At 36.9% G+C, this 21,838-nt stretch overlaps 1 protein-coding gene across 3 annotated transcripts in view; it reads left to right on the forward strand.

Moving 5' to 3' along the window:
- MAN1A1 (mannosidase alpha class 1A member 1) overlaps positions 1-21,838 on the forward strand; it is a 162,839-nt gene that overhangs the window by 34,952 nt on the left and 106,049 nt on the right. For all 3 annotated transcript variants that reach the window (XM_057311113.1, XM_044386280.3, XM_026504714.4), the window contains exons 3-4: positions 7,079-7,175; positions 9,471-9,586. In XM_057311113.1, the coding sequence (XP_057167096.1) occupies positions 7,079-7,175; positions 9,471-9,586 (213 nt within the window). The remainder of the gene's footprint in view (positions 1-7,078; positions 7,176-9,470; positions 9,587-21,838) is intronic.

Consider the following 21,838-nt stretch of genomic DNA (forward strand, 5'->3'; position numbering starts at 1 on the left):
TCACATTCCTCTTCAATAGGTGACATTTTCTAGAAGGACACATGGGGAAGTAAGTAAACAGTCTCAGCAGGCAGAGCCACACCTCACTGGAGTAGGTAATTCATCAACATTCAGGTTTCAGCAGCATTGTTTGAAGTGCTACAGCGGCTCTACAGACCTCGCCTAACTCCCTTGGGGCACCATGTCTGCTTCCCGGCCTCCTCTTGCTTTTCTCTCCTCATCTTCTGTCTCCCTCATGATTTCATCTGCCTCATAACTCCTTTTATGGCCTTTTCTCTTTGTGTGTTTGTACTTGCCTGCTTCTCCCTCACCGTGGCCTCTGGATTCTCTGCAAATATCTGTTATACTTCTGCAGGGAGAGGATTGGGTTTGGTCAATCCATTAGAGAGAGCTTTACATCCAGACACCTCCTCTCCAGGGCTCATGGCCAGCCCTTAGTTGTCTGTCTGTGGGTCAGGAACCAGGCCCTAGGTCAGTCAGCTGGGGCCAGGGACTTACTCTGATCACGCTGTACAAATGATGGAAATTTTGTGGAAGACCGCACAGGAGGGGGCTATGAGTGGGACCTGAGTTTGCAGGCTTTTTTAAAGGGACAATGAAACCTCAAGCCTTCGTTAGAGCTATCTGGCAAAAACAGTGATTTTCAAAAAGATTTTTAATGGATCTATTGTGAATAACCTAAGATCATATGATTAAAGCATCAGCAAATAAAAATATTTATAAGGGTAGTTCCTAGCAACAAAAATGTTAAGTTATGAAATCTATACATACCTGGGGAAATTCAAGCATTTTTTTGCTTATGGCTTCTCATGTCCTTGGTTATATCAGGACATAAAATTGAAAACAAATCATTAGGTGCAACAGTAGAATTGGGTACCTTAGTTTTCTTATTCTGCTTTACTTATAAACATTTATGAGTATGTAAGAACAGACAGTGTTAAGCTTCCATACATCATCTCTTAGAGTATAAGCATGATAGACTCACGTACACTTTCCTTTTAATCCTTTAGCATCTTATGATTCATAGCGTAGTAGACACTCAGTAAATGACATTGCCTAATTACTTAGCCCTGATGCCAATTGAGCAGAAAGCGCTAGTGGAAGACTCTTTGATAAGCATAGTGTCAAGGAGAAATAGTGCTATTTTTTGGATATTTTAAGTGTTAATTCAAGTTTCTCTGGGTCAAGATAATGGATTGCTATTTTGGAATTTTGTATCATTCTCTTCTGTTTGTTTCCATTCACACCATGTGTTAGCTCTATCCCTCACTAGTGCAACTATAAGCATTCAGGAAAATATAAATTTTTCTTATGCTTTCAGGGTTTTTTTTCATGAGGGTTTCACTGCTGTGTTTGAAGTCCTAATCAACCTCTAGTGTAGGCCTATTTTAATCCTTCTACTAGGGATGTCAGGCTGTAGAACTCTAATTAAATTGATGAAAGATTACAAAACAAAATTAAGGAGCATGTGAAGATGAAGATTAATCCTATCCATGGACTTCTTTGTTAGTAGTTGAATTTTGGAAGTGACCTTCTTGTCCCATCAGCTCATAAGCACACTGAGTCTAGAGAGATTAAATGCCTTCATCCCCATGGTCCCTCAGCTGGCTAGTGGCTTAATATTGTAAAATTAGAAGCCAGTAGCATTTCAATGTTTTCAGTTATTTGTTTAAGTCATAAATCTTAGTTACAAAGCTAACTTTATATATGACTTGTGAGTTCATTCTCTGTGTTATTCTAAACACACACAGAGAGAGAGAGAGAGAGAGAGAGAGACACGCACACCATGTCTTCTGTTTGGTTTTAACTTGGTAAATCATTTCCAGAGGTCATCAGCCACTGGAATCAGTTAACAACATGGCCATTCCTTCTCATTTCACAAGGTCTGGAGAAACCACTCTTTATGCTCCATTCAAGGTATTTTGACCACATGGTTTTCTTTTTCTTTTTGCTTTCAAACCCTAGAAATCTCATGGGATGTGGAACCCATTTTGAGAAATGTGTCACAGCAACTTTTGAAATGTAGGAAGCCAAACAATTAGTGTCAGATTTTCCCTTGGGGAAAAAAGATGAGAAAGGTTAATATATACTACAGAGGTAACTCAAGGAGGTTCTGTACTAGTGGTACATTGTATAAATGATAATTTTTGATAAAGCAGCAATCTTCTATGGGAAAGATTTATGCCATCTTTGAGTCATTAATAGTATCTGACACCAGTTTCCACTTAGAACTGAAACAAATCATCATAAAGTTTTGTTGTGGTTATTCTTGTGTCAGGTATATTTCAAAAGCTTTTGAATTTATAAAGTGTCTTTGGAAATTTACAGGAATGAAATTTACCAAATGTAGTACATTTAATATGAAAACCAAATCAAACTCAGATGTAATCTCAAAGTGTTTTTGTGGATTTCATATCCCTAGTCTTTTCAGACACTCATTGGGTTCTTTTTCTATGATGTGAATTTAATTGGTTTCAGTATAGGGTTAAATTCAATAAACATGTGATTACCCACCACGTGAGAAATAGTACAGTAGGTGCAATCACAAGCTATGTTCATGTAATCCTTATATACACCCCATGAGGAATTATGATCCCATTTTTTCAGATAAAGAAAGTCTCGTAAAAACTATGACTCATCTATGTTTATGTGACTAATCAGTGGCATAATAGGGATTATAAATCAGGTTAGTTTATCCTTAAATCTATTATACTTTCCAATAAAATTGTAAGAAAATCTTGAAAATGCTACCTTGTCCACATTCTATTGACCGGTGGAAGATAAACAGTCTGATTCATCAAAGGAAGGTTCTGATGCTGACTCATTAAAGGAGGACGATGCAATGCGTTGGTTAATGCTGTGGCTTTGGAGTCAGGCCAACACAGGGATGAACCCTGGCTCTTCAGCTGTGAAGAAATAACAGGACCTTGAATAAAGGTCTTTGGGTTTTAACTTCCAAGCCTCAGTTTCTTTATCTACCAAACAATAGTAATACAACGTTTCAGAGTTGTAATTATAATTCAGTATAATACTGAATGTAGAGCATTTAGCAGAGTACCCAGCAAATTGTACAGATTTTTGGTAGTTATTATTCATAGTAATAGTAGTGAGATAGGACTATAATATAAAAATTGGCTAAAGAAAGATGTTTATTATTGTGTTCAGAGTCGTATGAAGACTTATTAATAAAATTATATTGATCTCACTGAAGATTTTTAGTGATAAACAGCCCTCATGTGGTATTTGTAACTTTAGGAGATACTTTTTAAGATATCTTAAATATGGAACCAGATTAGAACATTTTCAAGTTATGTCCATATTTTGGTTACTGTTGCTAATGTATTGGGAATAGTGGCATGAATACTAGGTACATGAGGAGTCCTTTGCCCTCTTTAAAAAATGTATTAAAAAATAATTCTACTCTTTGTAAAAAAAATTCTACAACTGTTATACAGTGGTTATACAACTATTTCGACAGGCTCTTAGAACAATTTCTCCCCTTGAAAATCGTTTACTCCTACTTGAGTTAATGTTTAGCACAATAAGTGAGAACTTTATCTGTAAACCAGGAGAAAATAATTTGGTTTTCTTTAAATATAGATAAATTAATTTCATTAAAAACTAATTTAAAAATAATTTATATAATTTGTGGCAGAGAGGTTTGGCCTTTTAAAACCTTCCTGGTGCAAGGAGTCTGGATTGGGAGTATACAGGATCAGTCTTCAGTTAAACAGGTATACACACATGTATACAATTCAAGATTGATTTGATTAAAACAAGCTGAAGTTTCTCCAAATTTAGATATAATCATAGAGTTTCATTTATATCTTCTAGACTTCTCCACATAGACTTGGTCAAAATACATCAAAGTATTTAAAGTGATAACCTTGTGTATTTGTCTATATACTATGAGGTTGACAAAATCCAGAATCTTGTGCAAAAACCAGAATCTTAAATATAGACTGTTTGCAGAGTTCATCTTTCATGAGAATGAAATAGTTAAATGTAAGAATGGTTCATCCTTTTACCATAAGCTAAATTTCTATTACTGGGAACTGAATTAAAAATGATACGTGCTCTTTTTAAACTACCAAAACTGAAACAGGAAGAAATAGAAAACCTGAACTGACCCATAACCAGCAAGGAAATTGAAGCAGTGAGCAAAAATCTCCCAACAAAGAAGAGTCCAGGGTTGGTGGCTTCCCAGGGGATTCTACCAAACATTTAAAGATGAACTAATAACATATTTTTCTGAAGCTGCTTCAAAAAATAGAAGGGGAAGGAAAACTCCCAAACTCGTTCTGAGGTTAGCACTACCTTGATCCCAAAACTAGACAACGTCCCCACCAAAAAAGGAGAATTACAGACCAATATCCCTGATGAACATGGATACCAAAATACTCAACAAGATCCTAGCCAATAGGATCCAACAGTACATTAAAAGGATTATTCACCATGACCAAGTGGGATTTATTCCAGGGATGCAAGGGTGGTTCAACATTCACAAATCAATCAATGTGATAGATCACATTAATAAAAGATAAGAAACATATGATCCTCTCAGTTGATGCAAAAAAAGCATTTGACAAAATACAGCATCCTTTCTTGATTAAAACTCTCCACAGTGTAAGAATAGAGGGAACGTACCTCAATATCATAAAAGCCATCTACAAAAAGCCCACAATGAGTACCATTCTCAACAGGGAAAAACAGAGAGCTTTTCCCCTAAGGTCAGGAACATGGCAGGGATGTCCACTCTCACCTCTGTTATTCAACATAGTACTGGAAGTCCTAGCCTCAGCAGTCAGACAACAAAAAGAAATAAAAGGCATTCAGATTGGCAAAGAAGTCAAACTCTCACTCTTGTCAGATGACATGATACTTTATGTGGAAAACCCAAAAGACTCCACCCCAATTGCTAGAACTCATACAACAATTCAGCAACATGGCAGGATATAAAAATCAATGCACAGAAACCAGTTGCATTTCCATACACTAACAATGAGACAGAAGAAAAAGAAATTAAGGAATTGATCCCATTTGCAATTGTACCAAAAACTATAAGATACCTAAGAAGAAACCTAACCAAAGAGGTACCGTACTCTAAAAACTACAGAATACTTGTGAAAGAAATTGAGGAAGACACAAAGAAATAGAAAAATATTTCATAGTCATGGATTGGAAGAACAAATATTGTTAAAATGTCTATGCTATCTAGAGCAATCTACACATTCAATGCAATCCCTATCAAAATACCATCGAAATTTTTCACAGAACTGGAACAAATAATCCTAAAATTTGTACAGATCCTGAAAAGCCAAGGGAATGTTGCAAAAGAAAACCAAAGCTGGTGGCATCACAATGCCAGACTTCAAGCTCTATTACAAAGCTGTAATCATCGAGACAAAAAAAAATCATTTTTGTATTGGCACAAAAACAGACACATAGACCAATGGAACAGAATAGAGAACCCAGAAATGAACCCTCAACTCTATGGTCAACTAATCTTTGACAAAGCAGGAAAGAATATCCAATACAAAAAGGACAGTGTCTTCAATAAATAGTGCTAGGAAAATTAGACAGCCATATGCAGAAGAATGAAACTGGACCATTCTCTTACACCATACACAAAGATAAACTCAAAATGGATGAAGGACCGAAATATGAGACAGGAATTCATCAAAATGCTAGAGGAGAACATAGGCAGTAACCTCTTTGACCTCAGCTGCAGCAACTTCTTGCTAGACATGTCTCCAAAGGCAAGGGCAACAAAGGCAAAAATGAACTATTGGGACTCTATCAAGGTAAAAAGCTTTTGCACAGCAAAGGAAACAAACTAAAAGGCAACCTATGGAATGGGAGAAGATATTTGCAAAGGACATATCAGGTAAAGGACTAGTATCCATGATCTATAAGGAACTTATCAACCTCAACACCCCAAAAACAAATAATCCAGGCAAGAAATGGGCAGAAGACATGAACAGACATTTCTCCAAAGAAGACATACAAATGGCCAACAGACACATGAAAAAAAATTCCACATCGCTTGGCATCAGGGAAATACAAATCAAAACCACTATGAGATATTACCTCACACCGGTCAGAATGGCTAAAATTAATAAGTCAGGAAATGACAGATGTTGGTGAGGATGCAGAGAAAGGGGAGCCCTCTTAACACTGTTGGTGGAAATGCAAGCTGGTGCAGCCACTCTGGAAAACAGTGTGGAGGTTTCTCAAGAAGTTAGAAATAGAGCTACCATATGACCCAGCAATTGCACTAGTAGGTATTTACCCCAAAGATACAAATGTAGTAATCTGAAGGGGCACCTGCACCCCAGTGTTCCTAGCAGCAATGTCCACAATAGCCAAACTGTGAAAAGGCCTGAGATGTCCATTGACAGTTGAGTGGATAAAGAAGATGTGGTACATATATGCAATGGAATATTGCTCAGCCATCAGAAAGGATGAATAGTTACCATTTACGTTGACGTGGATGGAACTAGAGAGTATTATGCTAAGCAAAATAAGTCAATCAGAGAAAGACAATTATATGGTTTCACTCATAGGTAGAATATAAGAAAAAGCGCAGAGGATCATAGGGGAGGGGAGGGAAAACTGAATGGGAAGTCATCGGTGAGGGAGAAAAACCATAAAAAACTCTATAGGAAACAAACTGAGAGTTGCTGGAGGGGAGGTGTGTGGGGGATGGGGTATTTGGGTGATGGGCGTTAAGGAGGGCACGTGATGTGATGAACGCTGGGTGTTATATACAACTGATGAATTATTGAACACTACATCTGAAACTAATGATGTACTATATGTTGGCTAATTGAATTTAAATAAAAAATGATAGGTGCTCTTTTAAACAAGAAATCTCCTTTTGTAAATAAAAAGAGGTAATGTGTACGTGTGTGTATGTGTGTGCTAATTTTCATACCACCTTTTTAATTAATCATCATCCTTTTAACTAAGCAGCGAGTTTCAAGGTTTTAACCTTTAGGACTTCAGTATATGATCTATTTTGTAGCAAAAACCTCTCAAATTCAAATTATAATCACTTTTTCATTTCTTTTCTCAGATGATGAAACATGCTTGGAATAATTATAAACGTTACGCCTGGGGATTAAATGAACTGAAGCCTATATCAAAAGAAGGCCATTCGAGCAGTTTGTTTGGTGAGTAGACTGTGCTTTGGTTTCTTAGTGACAGTAACTTTTCTCCAGTTGACAGAACTTGTGGGTGGTGACGTTTGTATGCCCCTCCCGACCATGTTGCTAGGAAACTTCCATACCCGATGGGAGTTGCCCGCAAGGACGGTGCGTCGTGTCCTTTGGACAGAGCACTCTACGTTAGACTCACTTGCATCCCTTGAAAAAAATACTAATGCCCACGGCACACTTGCAAAGCTTCTCGTTTCATGGGTATAGGTACAGCATCGTGATTTTTAGCTCCAGGGGCGAGACCCACAGAGGAACATTGGGTCAGCTGCAGTAACTGCTTCCGGTCAGGTGAAAGCTGTGTCTTTATTGATAAGCTGGCCAAGGCAGCCTGCCATGGTGATCTTCACTGTATCTTGGTGACTCTCAGCTTTAGCTCTGGGTTTCTCCTGTTTGTGCCGTGGAAGAGGAACTGAGAGTGGATTAGGTCAGTCATCTGAACTTCCATTTATCGACTTTGGCATGCTTTATTGCATCTGGTCCTCACAGCATCCCTTGGTGATTGGCACTGGGAGTGTTAATAACGTTCCCATTGTGGAGGTGAGGAAGCTAGGTAACAGAAATGTTGGGTTCCTTGGGTCGCAGAGGTGCCCAGTGCCCTTCTTATTGCACTGGATTCTTTTTTAACCTGCACAGTTTTGCCTAATGAGTAACAGGATGAAGGGGATAGAGTCTCATTCTGACACTTCTTAATTCCCCATAGAAAATGTGACTTTTGACAGTGTAACTGAAGGTGTTAAATAGTATCAGATCATATAACAAACAACAGTATCAACTGAGACTTATTATGTGCCAAGTGCCATTTTGTGAAGTCTCACTTAACCTCATTATTGTACACATTTTATATATGAGAAAAATGCAGCTCAGAATAGCTTGCCCCATATTAGCCACATACCAACTGACTGGACTGGGGCCAGGTCCCCAGTGTGGCTAAGGTCAGAGTCCATGGTCCTAATCACCACACTATGCTTTTCCATTTATATTCAGGATCTTCCATGGGTTTGGCTCTCCTTCCAGCACTGGTGTTAATCAACACAATACAAGTCTTTGCAGAGTTCCTGGCCTAGTGCAGAAGACCTGTGTGTCAATAGTGAGTTGTCAAAGCATTAGATGGTTCAGTAGGTACTCATCTCAAGTGCAGATACTCATATGAAGTAGGAACTCAGGTAGGGAGAAGGGAATTGGAAGAACAGTTAGGAAGAGCTGGCAGAATGGGAGAAAGGCTGGTGGGCCTATTACAGTGACACAGTTTAGAGATGAAAAGAGCCCAAACCTGGAGTAGTAGCAGTAGAAGTGATTTCAGATGTTTATAAAAGTAGTGTTTTCAGGACACAGTTACCAGTTAACATGGGTGATGAGACATAGGAATTGAGAAACTTCATGCAGACTCAGAGGCCTTTATTTTTTCATCATTTACTGTAACTTTTTAAAATCTAATTCTGTTTTTGCTTTTATTCCTATGAAAGTTGCCTGTATCATAAATAAATCGATTTTGTGTAAATTTGTCATAATCCTTATCAAAGAGATTATTTGTTCTCTGTTGATATGTTGATGATTTTTTAAATTATTTTTAAGCTTTGAAACATACTAAGTCTCTTAGCATGAATGTGCAGATGAAGAAGACGTGACTTCTCCATTCTGAGGAAGTTTACAGACTAAAAGAGATGCGCACGAGTAATTATAATGGAAGGCAGAAAGTGATGGGTGCAAGACCAGTATAAGATCTTCACAGCAAGGGAGATCAGAGGAAGTGAATCATAGAGTCGAGATGGGCTGGGTAGGTGGGAGGGGAGGTTAGGATCAGTCAGGCTTTCAAAGAGGAGGTGAATTCCATTTTTGAATAATGGCTTATTAGAGCTATCATAATTTTAGATCTAATTATATTTAAAAGTTTTGCACAGGTGCACTTGGATGTGATTACATTAAAATTAATATGTGTATTGCTCCTTTGTTTCAGATCTATTTTTTTTCTTGCTAGAGAATGCAGTCACAAATGAAATTTCTAAGAGATATTTTCTACTACTCAAAAGAGACTTTAAAGATTATTGTATCAATCCATAGCCTATGATAATTATTAGTTGGGTTTTAATGCAGCTTTTAAATTTTCTTTCACTGAAAGAATTTTAGACTGTGTTCAGTGTTACCGTTTATTAATAAATTCAGTATTATCCTCTCCCTTTCCAAGTACGGTCAATTTACTTGTATGTATCTGTCAAATATTTTAATCAATAAATATTTCTCTGATATTTTCAGGTAGTATTAAAGGAGCAACAATAGTAGATGCCCTGGATACACTTTTTATAATGGAAATGAAAGATGAATTTGAAGAGGCAAAATCATGGGTTGAAGAAAATCTAGATTTTAATGTGGTGAGTTAAACAAAAGTTGCCAATTCAGTTCTTAAATGTCAGCTTAACATGGACAAATTCTGTTGTGGGGCCAATTATTGTGTTATATGACCTAGCAGAAACAAATAATGCAATTTTTTAAATAGTACCACACTGTATTCTTGCCCTCCATTACCACACAAGTCCATCTTTGTTTTTTTGGCAAATTAAGAGTAAGGAAAAAGAAATTAGGATTTATCGAGACCTTTGTGTGCCAAGTGTTCCTGTTCAGGTCCCACAACCATCCTGTGAGATGGGCATTGTTTTCCTGCCTGCACAGTTTAGAAACCAGAGCTCCAGAGGCTCACCCAGGTCACAGCTAGTTGTGTGTCCGGGCTGTGAGTCCGGCATGGATCTGGGTGGTTCCACACAGGTCCTGTTTTGCACGGTGCCATGGCACATTGTTTTGATTTTGTTAAATGGAGCACAAGGTGCCAGATGATGAGTTACAGCTCAACAAAAGACCACGGAGAGATGGAAATAAAGAGGTCCTGAAATAAAGAGATACAGCAACCTCCGGGGGCCATACAGAGACGTCAAGGCAGAGGACAGACAGAGGACCTGGGGCACATGCCCTTATTAGGGAGGGTGTAGTCCTTTGGGGTCCTAGGCTAAGACCAGGTTGGTCAAATCAAACCCAAAAGAGCTAGGTTTTGGTTGAGCGTCACAAGGGTCTTTTCTACGGAGTGAACAAGGGAAATGCCCTTGGAGGCAGAGGAGACTGTCGCTCACAAGGGCGATTGGGGGAATCATATGAGGGACTTGGGTTTGCTTGTGCCTCTGCAGGCTGTTCTCCAGGGCGTGCACTTGTGTGAGGGGCTAGCATTGTTGGAGGTCCCGCACAGGCCACTTGAATGCTGACACAGCAGTACCACAGAGACATGGCACTAAATTCCCAACGCGCTGCATCCACTCTCTCACACACAGCTTTCAGCTTTGTTCCCTGTATACCCTTATCAGTATAAAATTTTGTCACCATGTATTTGAAGTCTTTTAAAAATCTTTGTGTGTGTACTATCATTCTTAATAAATACTTCAACACCCATTCTCCACCAAGGAAAAAGTTCAGAATTAAGGAGACTGGACACTTGCAGTACTTCTTGATAATTTCGATTTGGGAGGACAACATCATGTCAGAGCTAATCTAATTCCATAGTCACTGTTTTACCTCACATAATGAGGCTGACCAAAAAAACCCTTGTTTTAAGAAAAGGAAGAGTGTTGGCCCAGCTGTTTTTTAGTCATTCACTAGTTTTACATTATCGGTATTATTTTTAATCTGAGACTGTTTCACAGGAAGCACTGTAAGCCTCTTGTCCATCGGTATGCATGTGATAATATCTGTAAGTCGCCATAACCAGGCACAAGCAACATGCTGTGTGTTGAGAATGGACAAAGAAAGAGTGTTTCCCTGTCAACACCTCCACTTTCTGGAGCTCTTATTCTCTCACAGACCCAGTGTCAGAGTATTAAAGATTGGTAAAACTAAATCTTATTCCTAACTCTTTGCATTAAAAACCCATATAAATTAAATTTTGAATATTTTGTCCCAACCCTCTTATTAATTGCCTTATATGCCCCATTTTGGAGATGACTGCCTTAAAGGACAATTAGATAAGTCTATGTTTAATCTGCCTTATAATTGAATTGAGAATATAAAGAAGACATATTCCAATATAAAGGGACCTTGGAGATCAATGTGTTCAGCTCGTTCATTTTAAAAATGAGAAAACAGACCCAGGGAGCTGGTGATTTGCTCAAGGTTCTACAGCTATTTGATTGGAATGACTTGTGGTAGCTCTCATATTATCAATAGAATGGAGTATGAAAAATTAAAGCAGTGAAAAAAGAAATTCTGTTTCTTTTTGAGGGTTTGTTGTCCCTTACTAATATTTCTGTCGCACCTTGTTATTTATAAGTAAATTCAGCTACCTACCCATAAATAGGACTTCTCTTCAGCTATCTGTGGGAGAGAAAATGGGTACTGTGTTCCCTCCCCACGGCCCTTTCAAGAAAGGTTGAGGGAATAGGAACTGGATTCCTCTAAAATCAAATAATTTTTTTTTTACTGTTAACCAGTATTTGTTTCTTTGTTTCTTTAATTCAGGTACAGTTAACATAGTGTTATATTAGTTTTGGGTGTACAATATAGGGATTCAACAATTCTATATATTTCTCCTTTACTATTTCATCCCCCCACCCCATTCCCTTGTGTTAACACCAGTTCTCTGTATTTAAGCATCTGGTTTGGGGGGGCTTTTTCTTTTCTCTTGGTTTCTTTTTTCTTTCGTTTCTTATATTTCCACATATGAGTGAGATCATATGGTATTTGTCTTCCTCTGACTGACTTATTTCACTTAGCATTTTACCCTCTAGGTCCATCCATGTCATTGCAGATGGCAAGATTTCATTTTTTATGACTGGATAATATTCCAAGTGTCTATATTACATCTTCTTCATCTGTTCATCTATCGATGGCCACTTGGGTTGTTTCCATACCTTGGCTATTGTAAATAATGCTGCAATAAATGTAGGGGTACATATATCTTTTCAAATAGTGTTATGATTTTCTTTGGGTAAATACCCAGTAGTGAAATTATTGGATCATATGGTAATTCTATTTTTAAGTTTTAGAGGAACCTTCATACTATTATCCATAGTGGCTGCACCAATTTGCATTTCCACTGACAGTGCACAAGTGTTCCTTTTTCTCCACATCCTCACCAGCACTTGTTATTTCTTCTGTATTGTGCCATTCTGATAGACAGGTGTAAGGTGATAATCTCATGTGATTTTAATTTTCATTTCCCTGATGATGAGTGATGTTGAACATGTTTTCATGTGTCTGTTGGCCAGCTGTATGTCTTCTTTGGAAAAATGTCTATTCGATCCTCTGCCCATTTTTAAATCAGATTGGTTTTTTGATCTTAAATTGTAAACGCTCTTTATATATTTTGGATATTAACCCCTTATCAGATATGTCATTTGCAAATACCTTCTCTTATTCAGTAGGTTGCCTTTTCATTTTGTTGGTGATTTCCTTTGCTGTGCAGAAGTTTTTTACTTTGGTGTAGTCCCAATCCTTTCACTTTGCTTTTGTTTCCCTTGTCTGAGGAAATGTTTGCATAGCCAATGTCAAAGAAATTACTGCCTTTGTTTTCTTCTAGGAATTTTATGGTTTCACGTCTCACATGTAGGTGTTTAATCCATTTGCAGTTTATTTTTGTGTGTGGTATAAGAAAGTGGTCAGGTTTCATTCTTTTGCACGTATCTGTCCAATTTTCCCAACACTATGTGTTGAAGAGACTGTGTTTTCCCCATTGCATATTCTTGCCTTGCCATAGGTTAATTGACCAAATAAGCATGTGTTTATTTCTGGGCTCTCTATTCTATTCTATTGATCTGTGTGTCTGTTTTCGTGCCAGTACCTTACTGTTTTGATTACTATAGCTTTGTAGTATATCTTGAAATCTGGGATTGTGATACCACCAGCTTTGTTCTTTTTCAAGACTTCTTTGGCTATTTGGGGGCCTTTGTGGTTCCAGACAAATTTTAGGACCGTTTGTGCTAGTTCTGTGAAAAATGTTGATATTTTGATAAGGATTGCATTAAATCTATAGATTGTTTTGGGTAGTATGGACATTTTAGCAGTATTGGCTCTTATAATCTCTGAGCATGAAGTATCTTTCCATTTGTTCATGTCATCTTCAGTTTCTTTGACCATTGTTTTAGTTTTCAGAGTACTCCTCCTTGGCTAAGTTTATTCCTAGGTATTTTATTATTTTTGGTACTGTTATAAATGGGATATATTTCTTAATTTCTCTTTCTGCTGCTTCATTGTTAATGTATAGAAATGCAATAGATTTCTATATATTAATTTGTATCCTGCATCTTTACTGAACTCATTTACCTAAAATTGAATGATTAAAGACAGCAAAGTAGATGTTAGTGCTACTAGACCTGAATAGTATCCAGGTCCCTCGTCTGATAATTAAAGAATTCCCTTAAACTTTCCCCAATACTGCAACAGTTCTTTGCTTTCATGACCAGCAGTAGTCTGAGAAACTTTGGAGTCATTTATTTAAAAGAACTAAGCACAAAGTCCTCTCAAGCTAACAGAAGGCTGACCTCAGAGCACTACCAGGTGACATGAATGTGTTCTGTGGACCATGGGGACCCAAGAGGAAGCAGAGGGAATCTAATAGGGGATATCAGACTGTGGAGAAGAGCCAATTTTTTTGCTTCCTTACTTGTAAGATAAAGCGATTGGACTATTGTTGAGTGATTGCTAAGCTACTGATGTTTAACATTGTTTATTCCAAATTGTATTTTTATTTTTTAATATGATTTTTATCCAGTTAATTGACAGACTTGTGTAAAATACCATTTTAGAACTGTTATTGATAATCTTGGTCTATATCTTTCAAAATACACTCTAAAAATCATAGCCACAGGTCTCAAATTTCTGTTTATTATAATACTATTGCTAATATGAGAGGTCTTCAAACATACGAGTTATGGTTCTCTTTTTGGGTATTGTCATAGTTTCCTTTAAAAAAAAAAAAAATTCATCAAGGGCACCTGGGTGGCTCAGTCGATTAAGCATCTGCCTTCGGCTCAGGTCATGATCCCAGAGTCCCGGGATTGAGCCCCGCGTTGGACTCCCTGCTTGCAGGGAGTCCGCTTCTCCCTCTGCCCCTCACCCTGCTTGTGTTCTCTCTCTCACATACTCTCTCTCTCTCACACACACTCTCTCTCAAATAAATAAATAAAATCTTTAAAAAAAAGTTTATCAATAACATCTAAGTGATAGTATTTTTTATATTAAAACTAGTAAATAAAATTCAGGAAAGCTATATTGTTTTACTCTTCTAATCATTGTTTTATAAAGTTCTTCAGCTTACAGTTTTATAGTTGGTTTTAATATGTCTTATATGAGAATTTGTTTTATATTCACTCAGTTTACCCAGAGATCAGGTGACTGTATCAACAATTATGCAGTTTCCTTTCTGAAAACACAAACTTTTCCATTTATCTGATGGGTGGAGAGATTGAAAAAGCTTAAGCAAAGAGAGAAAATTTGTTTTATTTTTAGGGATAATATGTAATATTATTCCAGCTTGGATAAATTATTGCTTGTTTTTAAATTAACACTTTTTCCTGAGAAAGTATTATAATTGACGATGTGAGGGTATTATGAAAAAAAAGTTAATGCATCCAAATTTATTACAAGGGAAAAATAAGAAGGAAACTGAAACAGGAACACTGCTATTGAAAGTTGGTTTATTCTGTGGTGCTCCTGAGTATAAACCAATCTTTCAGTCAAGAATAAATTTGTCTGTATGTGAAATATTCAATTTGCATCACTTAAAGGTGTAAAGTAAATGTTTTTTATTGGTTTATACGGTCATTAACTAAAACTCATTTTCTTTAATTAAGGCATAGCAAGTTGATTCAATTTGCATACTTGGTAGCACAAAGTTCAAATGGCTTTAATAACTGGCTTAAAATAAATCACTGGATGATATGTAGGAGCGAGGGCTTCCCAGGTCGAGCTTTATATTCCATTCAAGTATTTGTAGAGGCACATAGGTCTGGGCAGACCTCTAAGGGTAAACTCCAAGGGGTGAGTTTTCTGGTTTTAATTCAAAAATAATCCTAAAACAAAGAATCTAAGACAGATTCTTGTTTGCACATTACTCATTATTTCATTCATGTATTATTCATCAAATACCCTTTAAGGGTCAGTTACTTACCCTCATGGAGCTTATAGTCAAGAAGGAAAAATAGAGTACTTAGCTGGGGCCAAGTTCTCTTAGGGAAGGAAGAAAGGAAAGAGGAGACCACCATTTAAAGAGTATGGAGATATGCCAAATATTATGCTAGGTGATTTTTTCCCCATAGGTTATCTTGTTCAGTGTTTGTGACAACCATACAGGGTAACTGGTTATTTTCCCCATTTTTATAAAGAGGTGGTTAATTAATCTGCCCCAAATTATACAGCAAGTAAGAGCTGTGGGTGAACAAGGTCTGTCTAACTCAGTGACTCTTGTTTCTATTGGAGAGGAAATACAAAGAGTTGAGAAATATGTAGGCAGCCAGAGAATGAGTCCTCCGAGGTTAGGCATGTAATCTTAATATCACAGCACTCATTAGAGTGCATTTTTCCATAGGTATTCAATAAATTCTAATTAAATGAATGAGAAGTTAAGCTATCTTGTCCTACTTCCCAGTAGACTGTGCTAGACTCAGCTAGAAGACAAGCTGACAGGGTGCACAGGTAACTCTACTGTGTCATATTTTGAAATAGTTGGAAATGATCTGGAGTTCAAGTGCGGTTGAGCTCCTTGTTTTTATCTAGCCTACTTCCAGAAGGGATTTGTGGTGGCTCCTGGTACAGGAAAATCATTAACGTAAGGACACGTGATCAAGAGTTTCATATTTGGGCATTTCTAAATTCAATTCTGAGCTTCCTATTCTTTACTGTCACTTCAAAGAAGTATTGATTACCTCCATCCTTGGATGGGAAATATTGAAAACTGTCTTTAGTACGAATTTTATAGAATATGTAGAAATTTTCTCCAGATAATAACTTCTTATATAAAACCTCAGTGAAAACCAAAGTTATATTAAAGTTACTATTAAAAAGCATTTTTCTGCACTGAGGTCAAGTGAGACTTCTGTAGGAGAGGCCGAGCTTTGAGAATGACAAAGGAGAGATGATTAGCTGGTGCCATATCCTTAATTAGCATCAGATTGAGGTGGTGGTCTTTGGCAAGCCACCTGGATTGTACCTTTGATTGTAATGAATACTATATGTTTAAGATAACAGAGGCACTGGTAGCAAAAGTAACTTTATCCCTCTCCCTTTTTTTAAATCGAAGTATAGTTGACATATGATGTTATATCAGTTTCAAGTGTACGATACAGTGATTTCACAATTCTATTCATTATGCACTGCTTACAACGTTAAGTATAGGCATCCTCTGTCACCATACAGTGTTATTGCAATTTTATTGACTATATTCCCTTTGCTGTACTTTTCATTCCCATTATTTATTTATTTTATAAGTGAAAGTTTATACTTCTTAATCCCCTTCACCTGTTTCTCCCACCCCCTCACCTCTGGCAACGACCACATTGTTCTCTGTATTTATGAATCTGTTTTTGTTTTTGTTTGTTCATTTGTTTTGTCTTTTAGAGTCCACATGTAAATGAAATCATATGGTATTTATAAAGATTTATGGTATTTGTCTGACTTATTTCACTTAGCCTAATACCCTCTAGGTCCATTCATGTTGTCACCAATGGCAAGGTTTTTATCCGTTTTCACATTGCCGAGTAGTATTCGTGTGTGTGTGCGTGTGCGCGTGCACACACATGCATGCATGCACGTCTGCTATATACCTTTTTGAATTAGCATTTTTATTTTCTTTCAGTAAATACTCAAAAGTGGAATTACTGGATCGTATGGTATTTTGTTTTTAATTTTTTTGAGGAACCTCCATACTGTTTTCCACAGTGGCTGCACCAATTTATATTCCCACCAACAGTTTAATGATCCAGACTGTTCTTTTATCCAGATAAAATGCCACCCTATTTTTCAGGAAAATAAGCTATAAGGTTCCCTGTTGGAAGGATGTAAATAAATTGACCTCAAAAACACAATTTTGGATCTTCTCAAATGCCTGAATGAGTACTTGACTTAGGTCCAGAGTTCTGTGCCATAGACCATGCAAGAAGTGACTTTTACCTTAGAATTTGCCTTAGTCTGTTTTAGAGCAACGTTTATCCTTATGGGTGCAGATACGTTAATTATCTTGTTGAATGGAGTTATTCAGTATTTTCTATCTGAATTCTAATCAGTGCCTGCCAAGAATGATGATTTGGGTTTTGACTTTAAAAGGATACTGAGCTGTTCTCTCAGACAATAATTAGTGATAGATTGGACTGCTACTTGAGGGCCCTTCTGGGCCTGCATAGTAAAACTGACCTATTCACATAGAGAAGTTGGTTATTTGCCTATCTTTGTGGCTTAAAGAACTTGCACTTTGTTCGTCTTAAGAGGTATATCATGTTACTTAAATATGAAACTAAAAACTGCTAGGACATATGTTACACTAAATTACATTGTTTAATATTGCAATTTAATCTGTTAAAAAGTGTTTCTACTTTTAATCTTCAAAATATTAATACAACATGCATTTTGAAATACTATTTATACATAAAGGTGTCTGCTAAGTTTAAACATAGGCAAGGTGTAGAGGCAGTTAACCACTCTTAATCAGTGGCTTTGAAAAGTCTCATCTTGGGATGCCTGGGTGGCTCAGTCATTTAAGCCTCTGAGGACTCCGGGTTTTAGCTCAGGTCATGATCTCACAGTTGTGGGATCAAGCCCCACGTTGGGCTCTGGGCTCAGCTTGGAGTCTGTTTCAGATTCTCTCTCCCCCTTCCTCCTGCTCACTCACTCTCTCAAATAAATAAATAAAATCATATATGTTAGTAGCAGAGCAGTTATTATTAAACATAGTTACTGCATTGTTGCAGGGCAGTTATCAGTGCTTGCTTGTTTTTTGCTTATAGTCATTGAGTAGAAAGCTGGCCAGAAGTTTGGAGGAATAGCTAGCAAAGAAGTAGTCTCTGATTTGAGGGCTCAGAGAATTCTCCTTAAAAAAAAAAAAAGAAGTCTAAGAACTGGGACCAAATACTCGGAATATTATTAAAATATTAATGAAAATAAAAGTCCTCTTCCAAGAGGTCTTGTTCAGTTTAGTGCAATCAGATCTGTCATGCCTTGTGGAATCATAAGAATTAAGAATTCCTTAAACAAATTGGTATAAGTTTGACTCTAAATAACTGTAAGTCTTGTGCAAAGAAATAATATAAAAGTTCTTCAGGGGGAGTTTCTGCCTCTGTAGCTGTTCCATCAAAAGAAAACTCTGGTGTAAACTAAATTTGTTATTCTAATGGTCAGGCCCATTATTTCACTTACTGAGATCTACTAAAATCTATCATTTTACAGAAAATTTTGGTGAATAAATTACCTATAAAAATACCTGATAAACACCTAATAAGTTTTTGAGTTGTTTAAAATGCTGTCTTGTCTAGTGGGGGAAAGTTAGTCTTTAGGCATTTGTTTTGAAACAAGAATTTTGAAGTGTTCACTTTCCCTCTTGCCCAGAGAGAGTTAGGTTCTTTGTGCTCATGAATCAAATCCAATCTGTTGACTGAAGGAAGCCTTACCCGATAGAGACATGGAGCATAATATTAAGGATTGGGAGAAGGAGACATATAAAATGGTTTATCGAATTAAACTCTTTTATCCATCTTAGCTGTCTTTATCAGTTTATCTCATAATTCACATATATATGTAGTGAACCAGAGGCCAGAAATATGCAGGGATAAACTTACAGAATTATAAGTCTAAGACACCCAAGACAATAGGAAATTAGTACTGAGGCCTAATTTTTCCAGGATTTGTCATGCTCCCTTCTTGATTCTAGATGTGACCTTATTTATAGCATATATTTTATTAAATTTATGTATGAATGTGTTTAGGGGTGTCCTTTGATTCAAAGGCTGTTGGTGACAGAAAGTCAAAATGAAAGAGCAATTTCTCCAATCCAAATTTTTTTTGTGGTTAGGCCTTCAGCCAAAATTTCCAACTTCCATTTGTTTATCGATTGTGATATTAACGAATAGGTACATGCAGTTTAGCCAGAAACCTGGATCTTCTTCTCACTCACACGTGACAGTGCACTAGGCGTCATAGAATACATGGAGCATATTCTTGCAATGTAACCTGACTTAAAGATTTAAGGAAGGAAATTTTATTTTAAAATAAACACAGATTGAGGCGAATGCAAAATTCACATTAATTGTTAGAAAAAACTCACCGAACATTTTGGTGTTACAGGCTGTTTGGGGCTCCCCTTCTTGACATACTGTCCTCTCCCTTCCCTAACCCCTCTCTGTCTTTAGGCTAAGTCACCGGAAAAGTTTCAGAACATCTTAGAAGACACTGCATGAATATTGATGGGATGAATATATTCACTTTAGATTTAATAAGGTTATTTTAATGGAAACCATAATCAGAAATATATAAAAATAGCCTAAAACCCTGATTGTAGAAATTCCCTTTTGAAAATCCAGATATCCTATAAAGTATATCAAACCCAAAAGAAAGTTTGGTCATGATACTATATTTCGAAAAAGGATTTTTAGCCATTAAGAAATAGGATTCCCGTGAGGGTCAGAGCAGATGTGTCAGTTTGCATTCTAGAATTTAGAATATTAAGATTCTGGAGTTTCTGATTTTCCAGTAACCCCTGCGGAAATAAACTATGCTAGGCCTTAGTTTATTGAGGCCGAGTTACTGTGCAGTGGGTAACGGTGGCAGCTCTCCACGGAGCGCTTTCCGCCATGTGCCATGCACAGTGTTTTATATGCACGGACTCATAGTGCCTTGTAAAGAATGCCTTGTCCCTTTTTACAAGTGAGAAAACAGAGACTCAAAGAGAGTAAGTGACTTGCTGGGATCTCACACTCAGCTAGTTCTAGAAGCATCCTTCGGTCCCAGGTCTTTCTAACTCTGGGTAGTGTTTTTATGGTCTGCTGTTTCCACTGTAGAAAACCAATTTGCTATGGTGGGATAATTTTTATTTTCTTAGTCCTTTTCATCTAATAATCTGTAAAGAGTGACCAAAAGTGTCAAAATCTCAGTCTTCTGATCAATAACATAACACAGCCCAGAATGTTGAAAGATCTCTCAAAGTAAGGTTGTAAAATAATTTGGATTTAACATTGATTTTAAAAAGTAGAAAAAATAATATGTTGGGATTTCTAATGTCATTCTGGTTTTCAAAAGGAGGAAAATATGATGACTCTTGAGTACTACTAATGGTGATGTGACATTCCTGAGCAAGACTTTTAAAGACAAGGACACAGCAATCAATCACTGGAAAGCTACATGGATTCACTAACAAGCCAGATTTGCTTCTTGGACAGGCTCACCAGACTGTTAGATCCATGAAATTCAAAAGACGAAGCAATTGACCTTGAGCATGTTACTTTGCAAGGTCATTTCTCAATATTTTACAGACAGAGCAAGATAAACAGAAATTAGGTTCTAGAATACATTGCCAGATCAGTATCTGGTTGTACAACTGTACCCTATAGGTGATTGATGCCTAGCTGAAGATATATTTCTGATGGTATTTGACATGGCTCAGTCTTCTGCCTAGCAATAATTTTTATCAGATGTCTATATAAAAGTCCTGATTATCCAAAATTTTCATAGGAGAAAGAGAATGCATATCTAATGACCCCATAGCCATAACCAGAATATAAAATCACTTTAACAGGCTTTAGTAAGCAGAAATGTGGAGGACTGTTCTCAGGTTTAAAAACTGACTGTGGACTCCAGGAAACAAATTGAGGGTTTTAGACGGGAGGGGGGTGGGGGAATGGATTTGCACGGAGCACTGGGTGTTTTAAGCAAACAATGAATCATGGAACACTACATCAAAAACTAATGATATACTGTTTGGTGACCAACATAATAAAAAAAAAAAAAAAAAACCTGAAAAATACAAGTAAAAATAGAGAGTGATATGATTTGAGGGTATAAATTCATTAGATTTTATTATAAGACACTATTACATTTAGACATAAGAAATATAGTTGTGTGAACCAATGAATTCCCTTCCTTTTCCCTTGTCAGTAATCTTGTGGAATAGAAAAGCTTTGACCAATATTTATACAATGCTCATTCAGAATGATACACCTTTGATAAATTGCACCTATATAGTGTTTTTAGTCAAATTATATCATGTACATGTTGCAAATTATGAAATACTGTTAAACAAACTCACCAAAGAGTCTTATATTATGATGCTTTTGTGTAACTCTGGCCCAGTAATTCTCTTTCCTTTTTTTTTTTTTTTAAGATTTATTTATTTATTTGAGAGAGAGACAGAGGTAAGAGGCAGAGGGAGAGGGAGGGCATCCTCACAGCCTGACGCAGCTTGATCCCAGAACCCTGAGATTATGACCTGAGCCAAAAATAAGAGTTAGCTGCTTAACAGACTGAGCTGCCCAGGTGCCCTGTAATTCTCTCTCCTAAGTTGTTTTCATCATCTTCCTTTTGCGGGAAATTTTTGGAAAAAATTTTTAATGTAAGCGGTTACCTGGCTTTAATTGTTAGATTCTTATAACTTTTTGGAGACAGCATGT

This window comes from Ursus arctos, unplaced genomic scaffold (genome assembly GCF_023065955.2).
Source record: "Ursus arctos isolate Adak ecotype North America unplaced genomic scaffold, UrsArc2.0 scaffold_13, whole genome shotgun sequence".
Lineage (NCBI taxonomy): Eukaryota > Metazoa > Chordata > Mammalia > Carnivora > Ursidae > Ursus > Ursus arctos.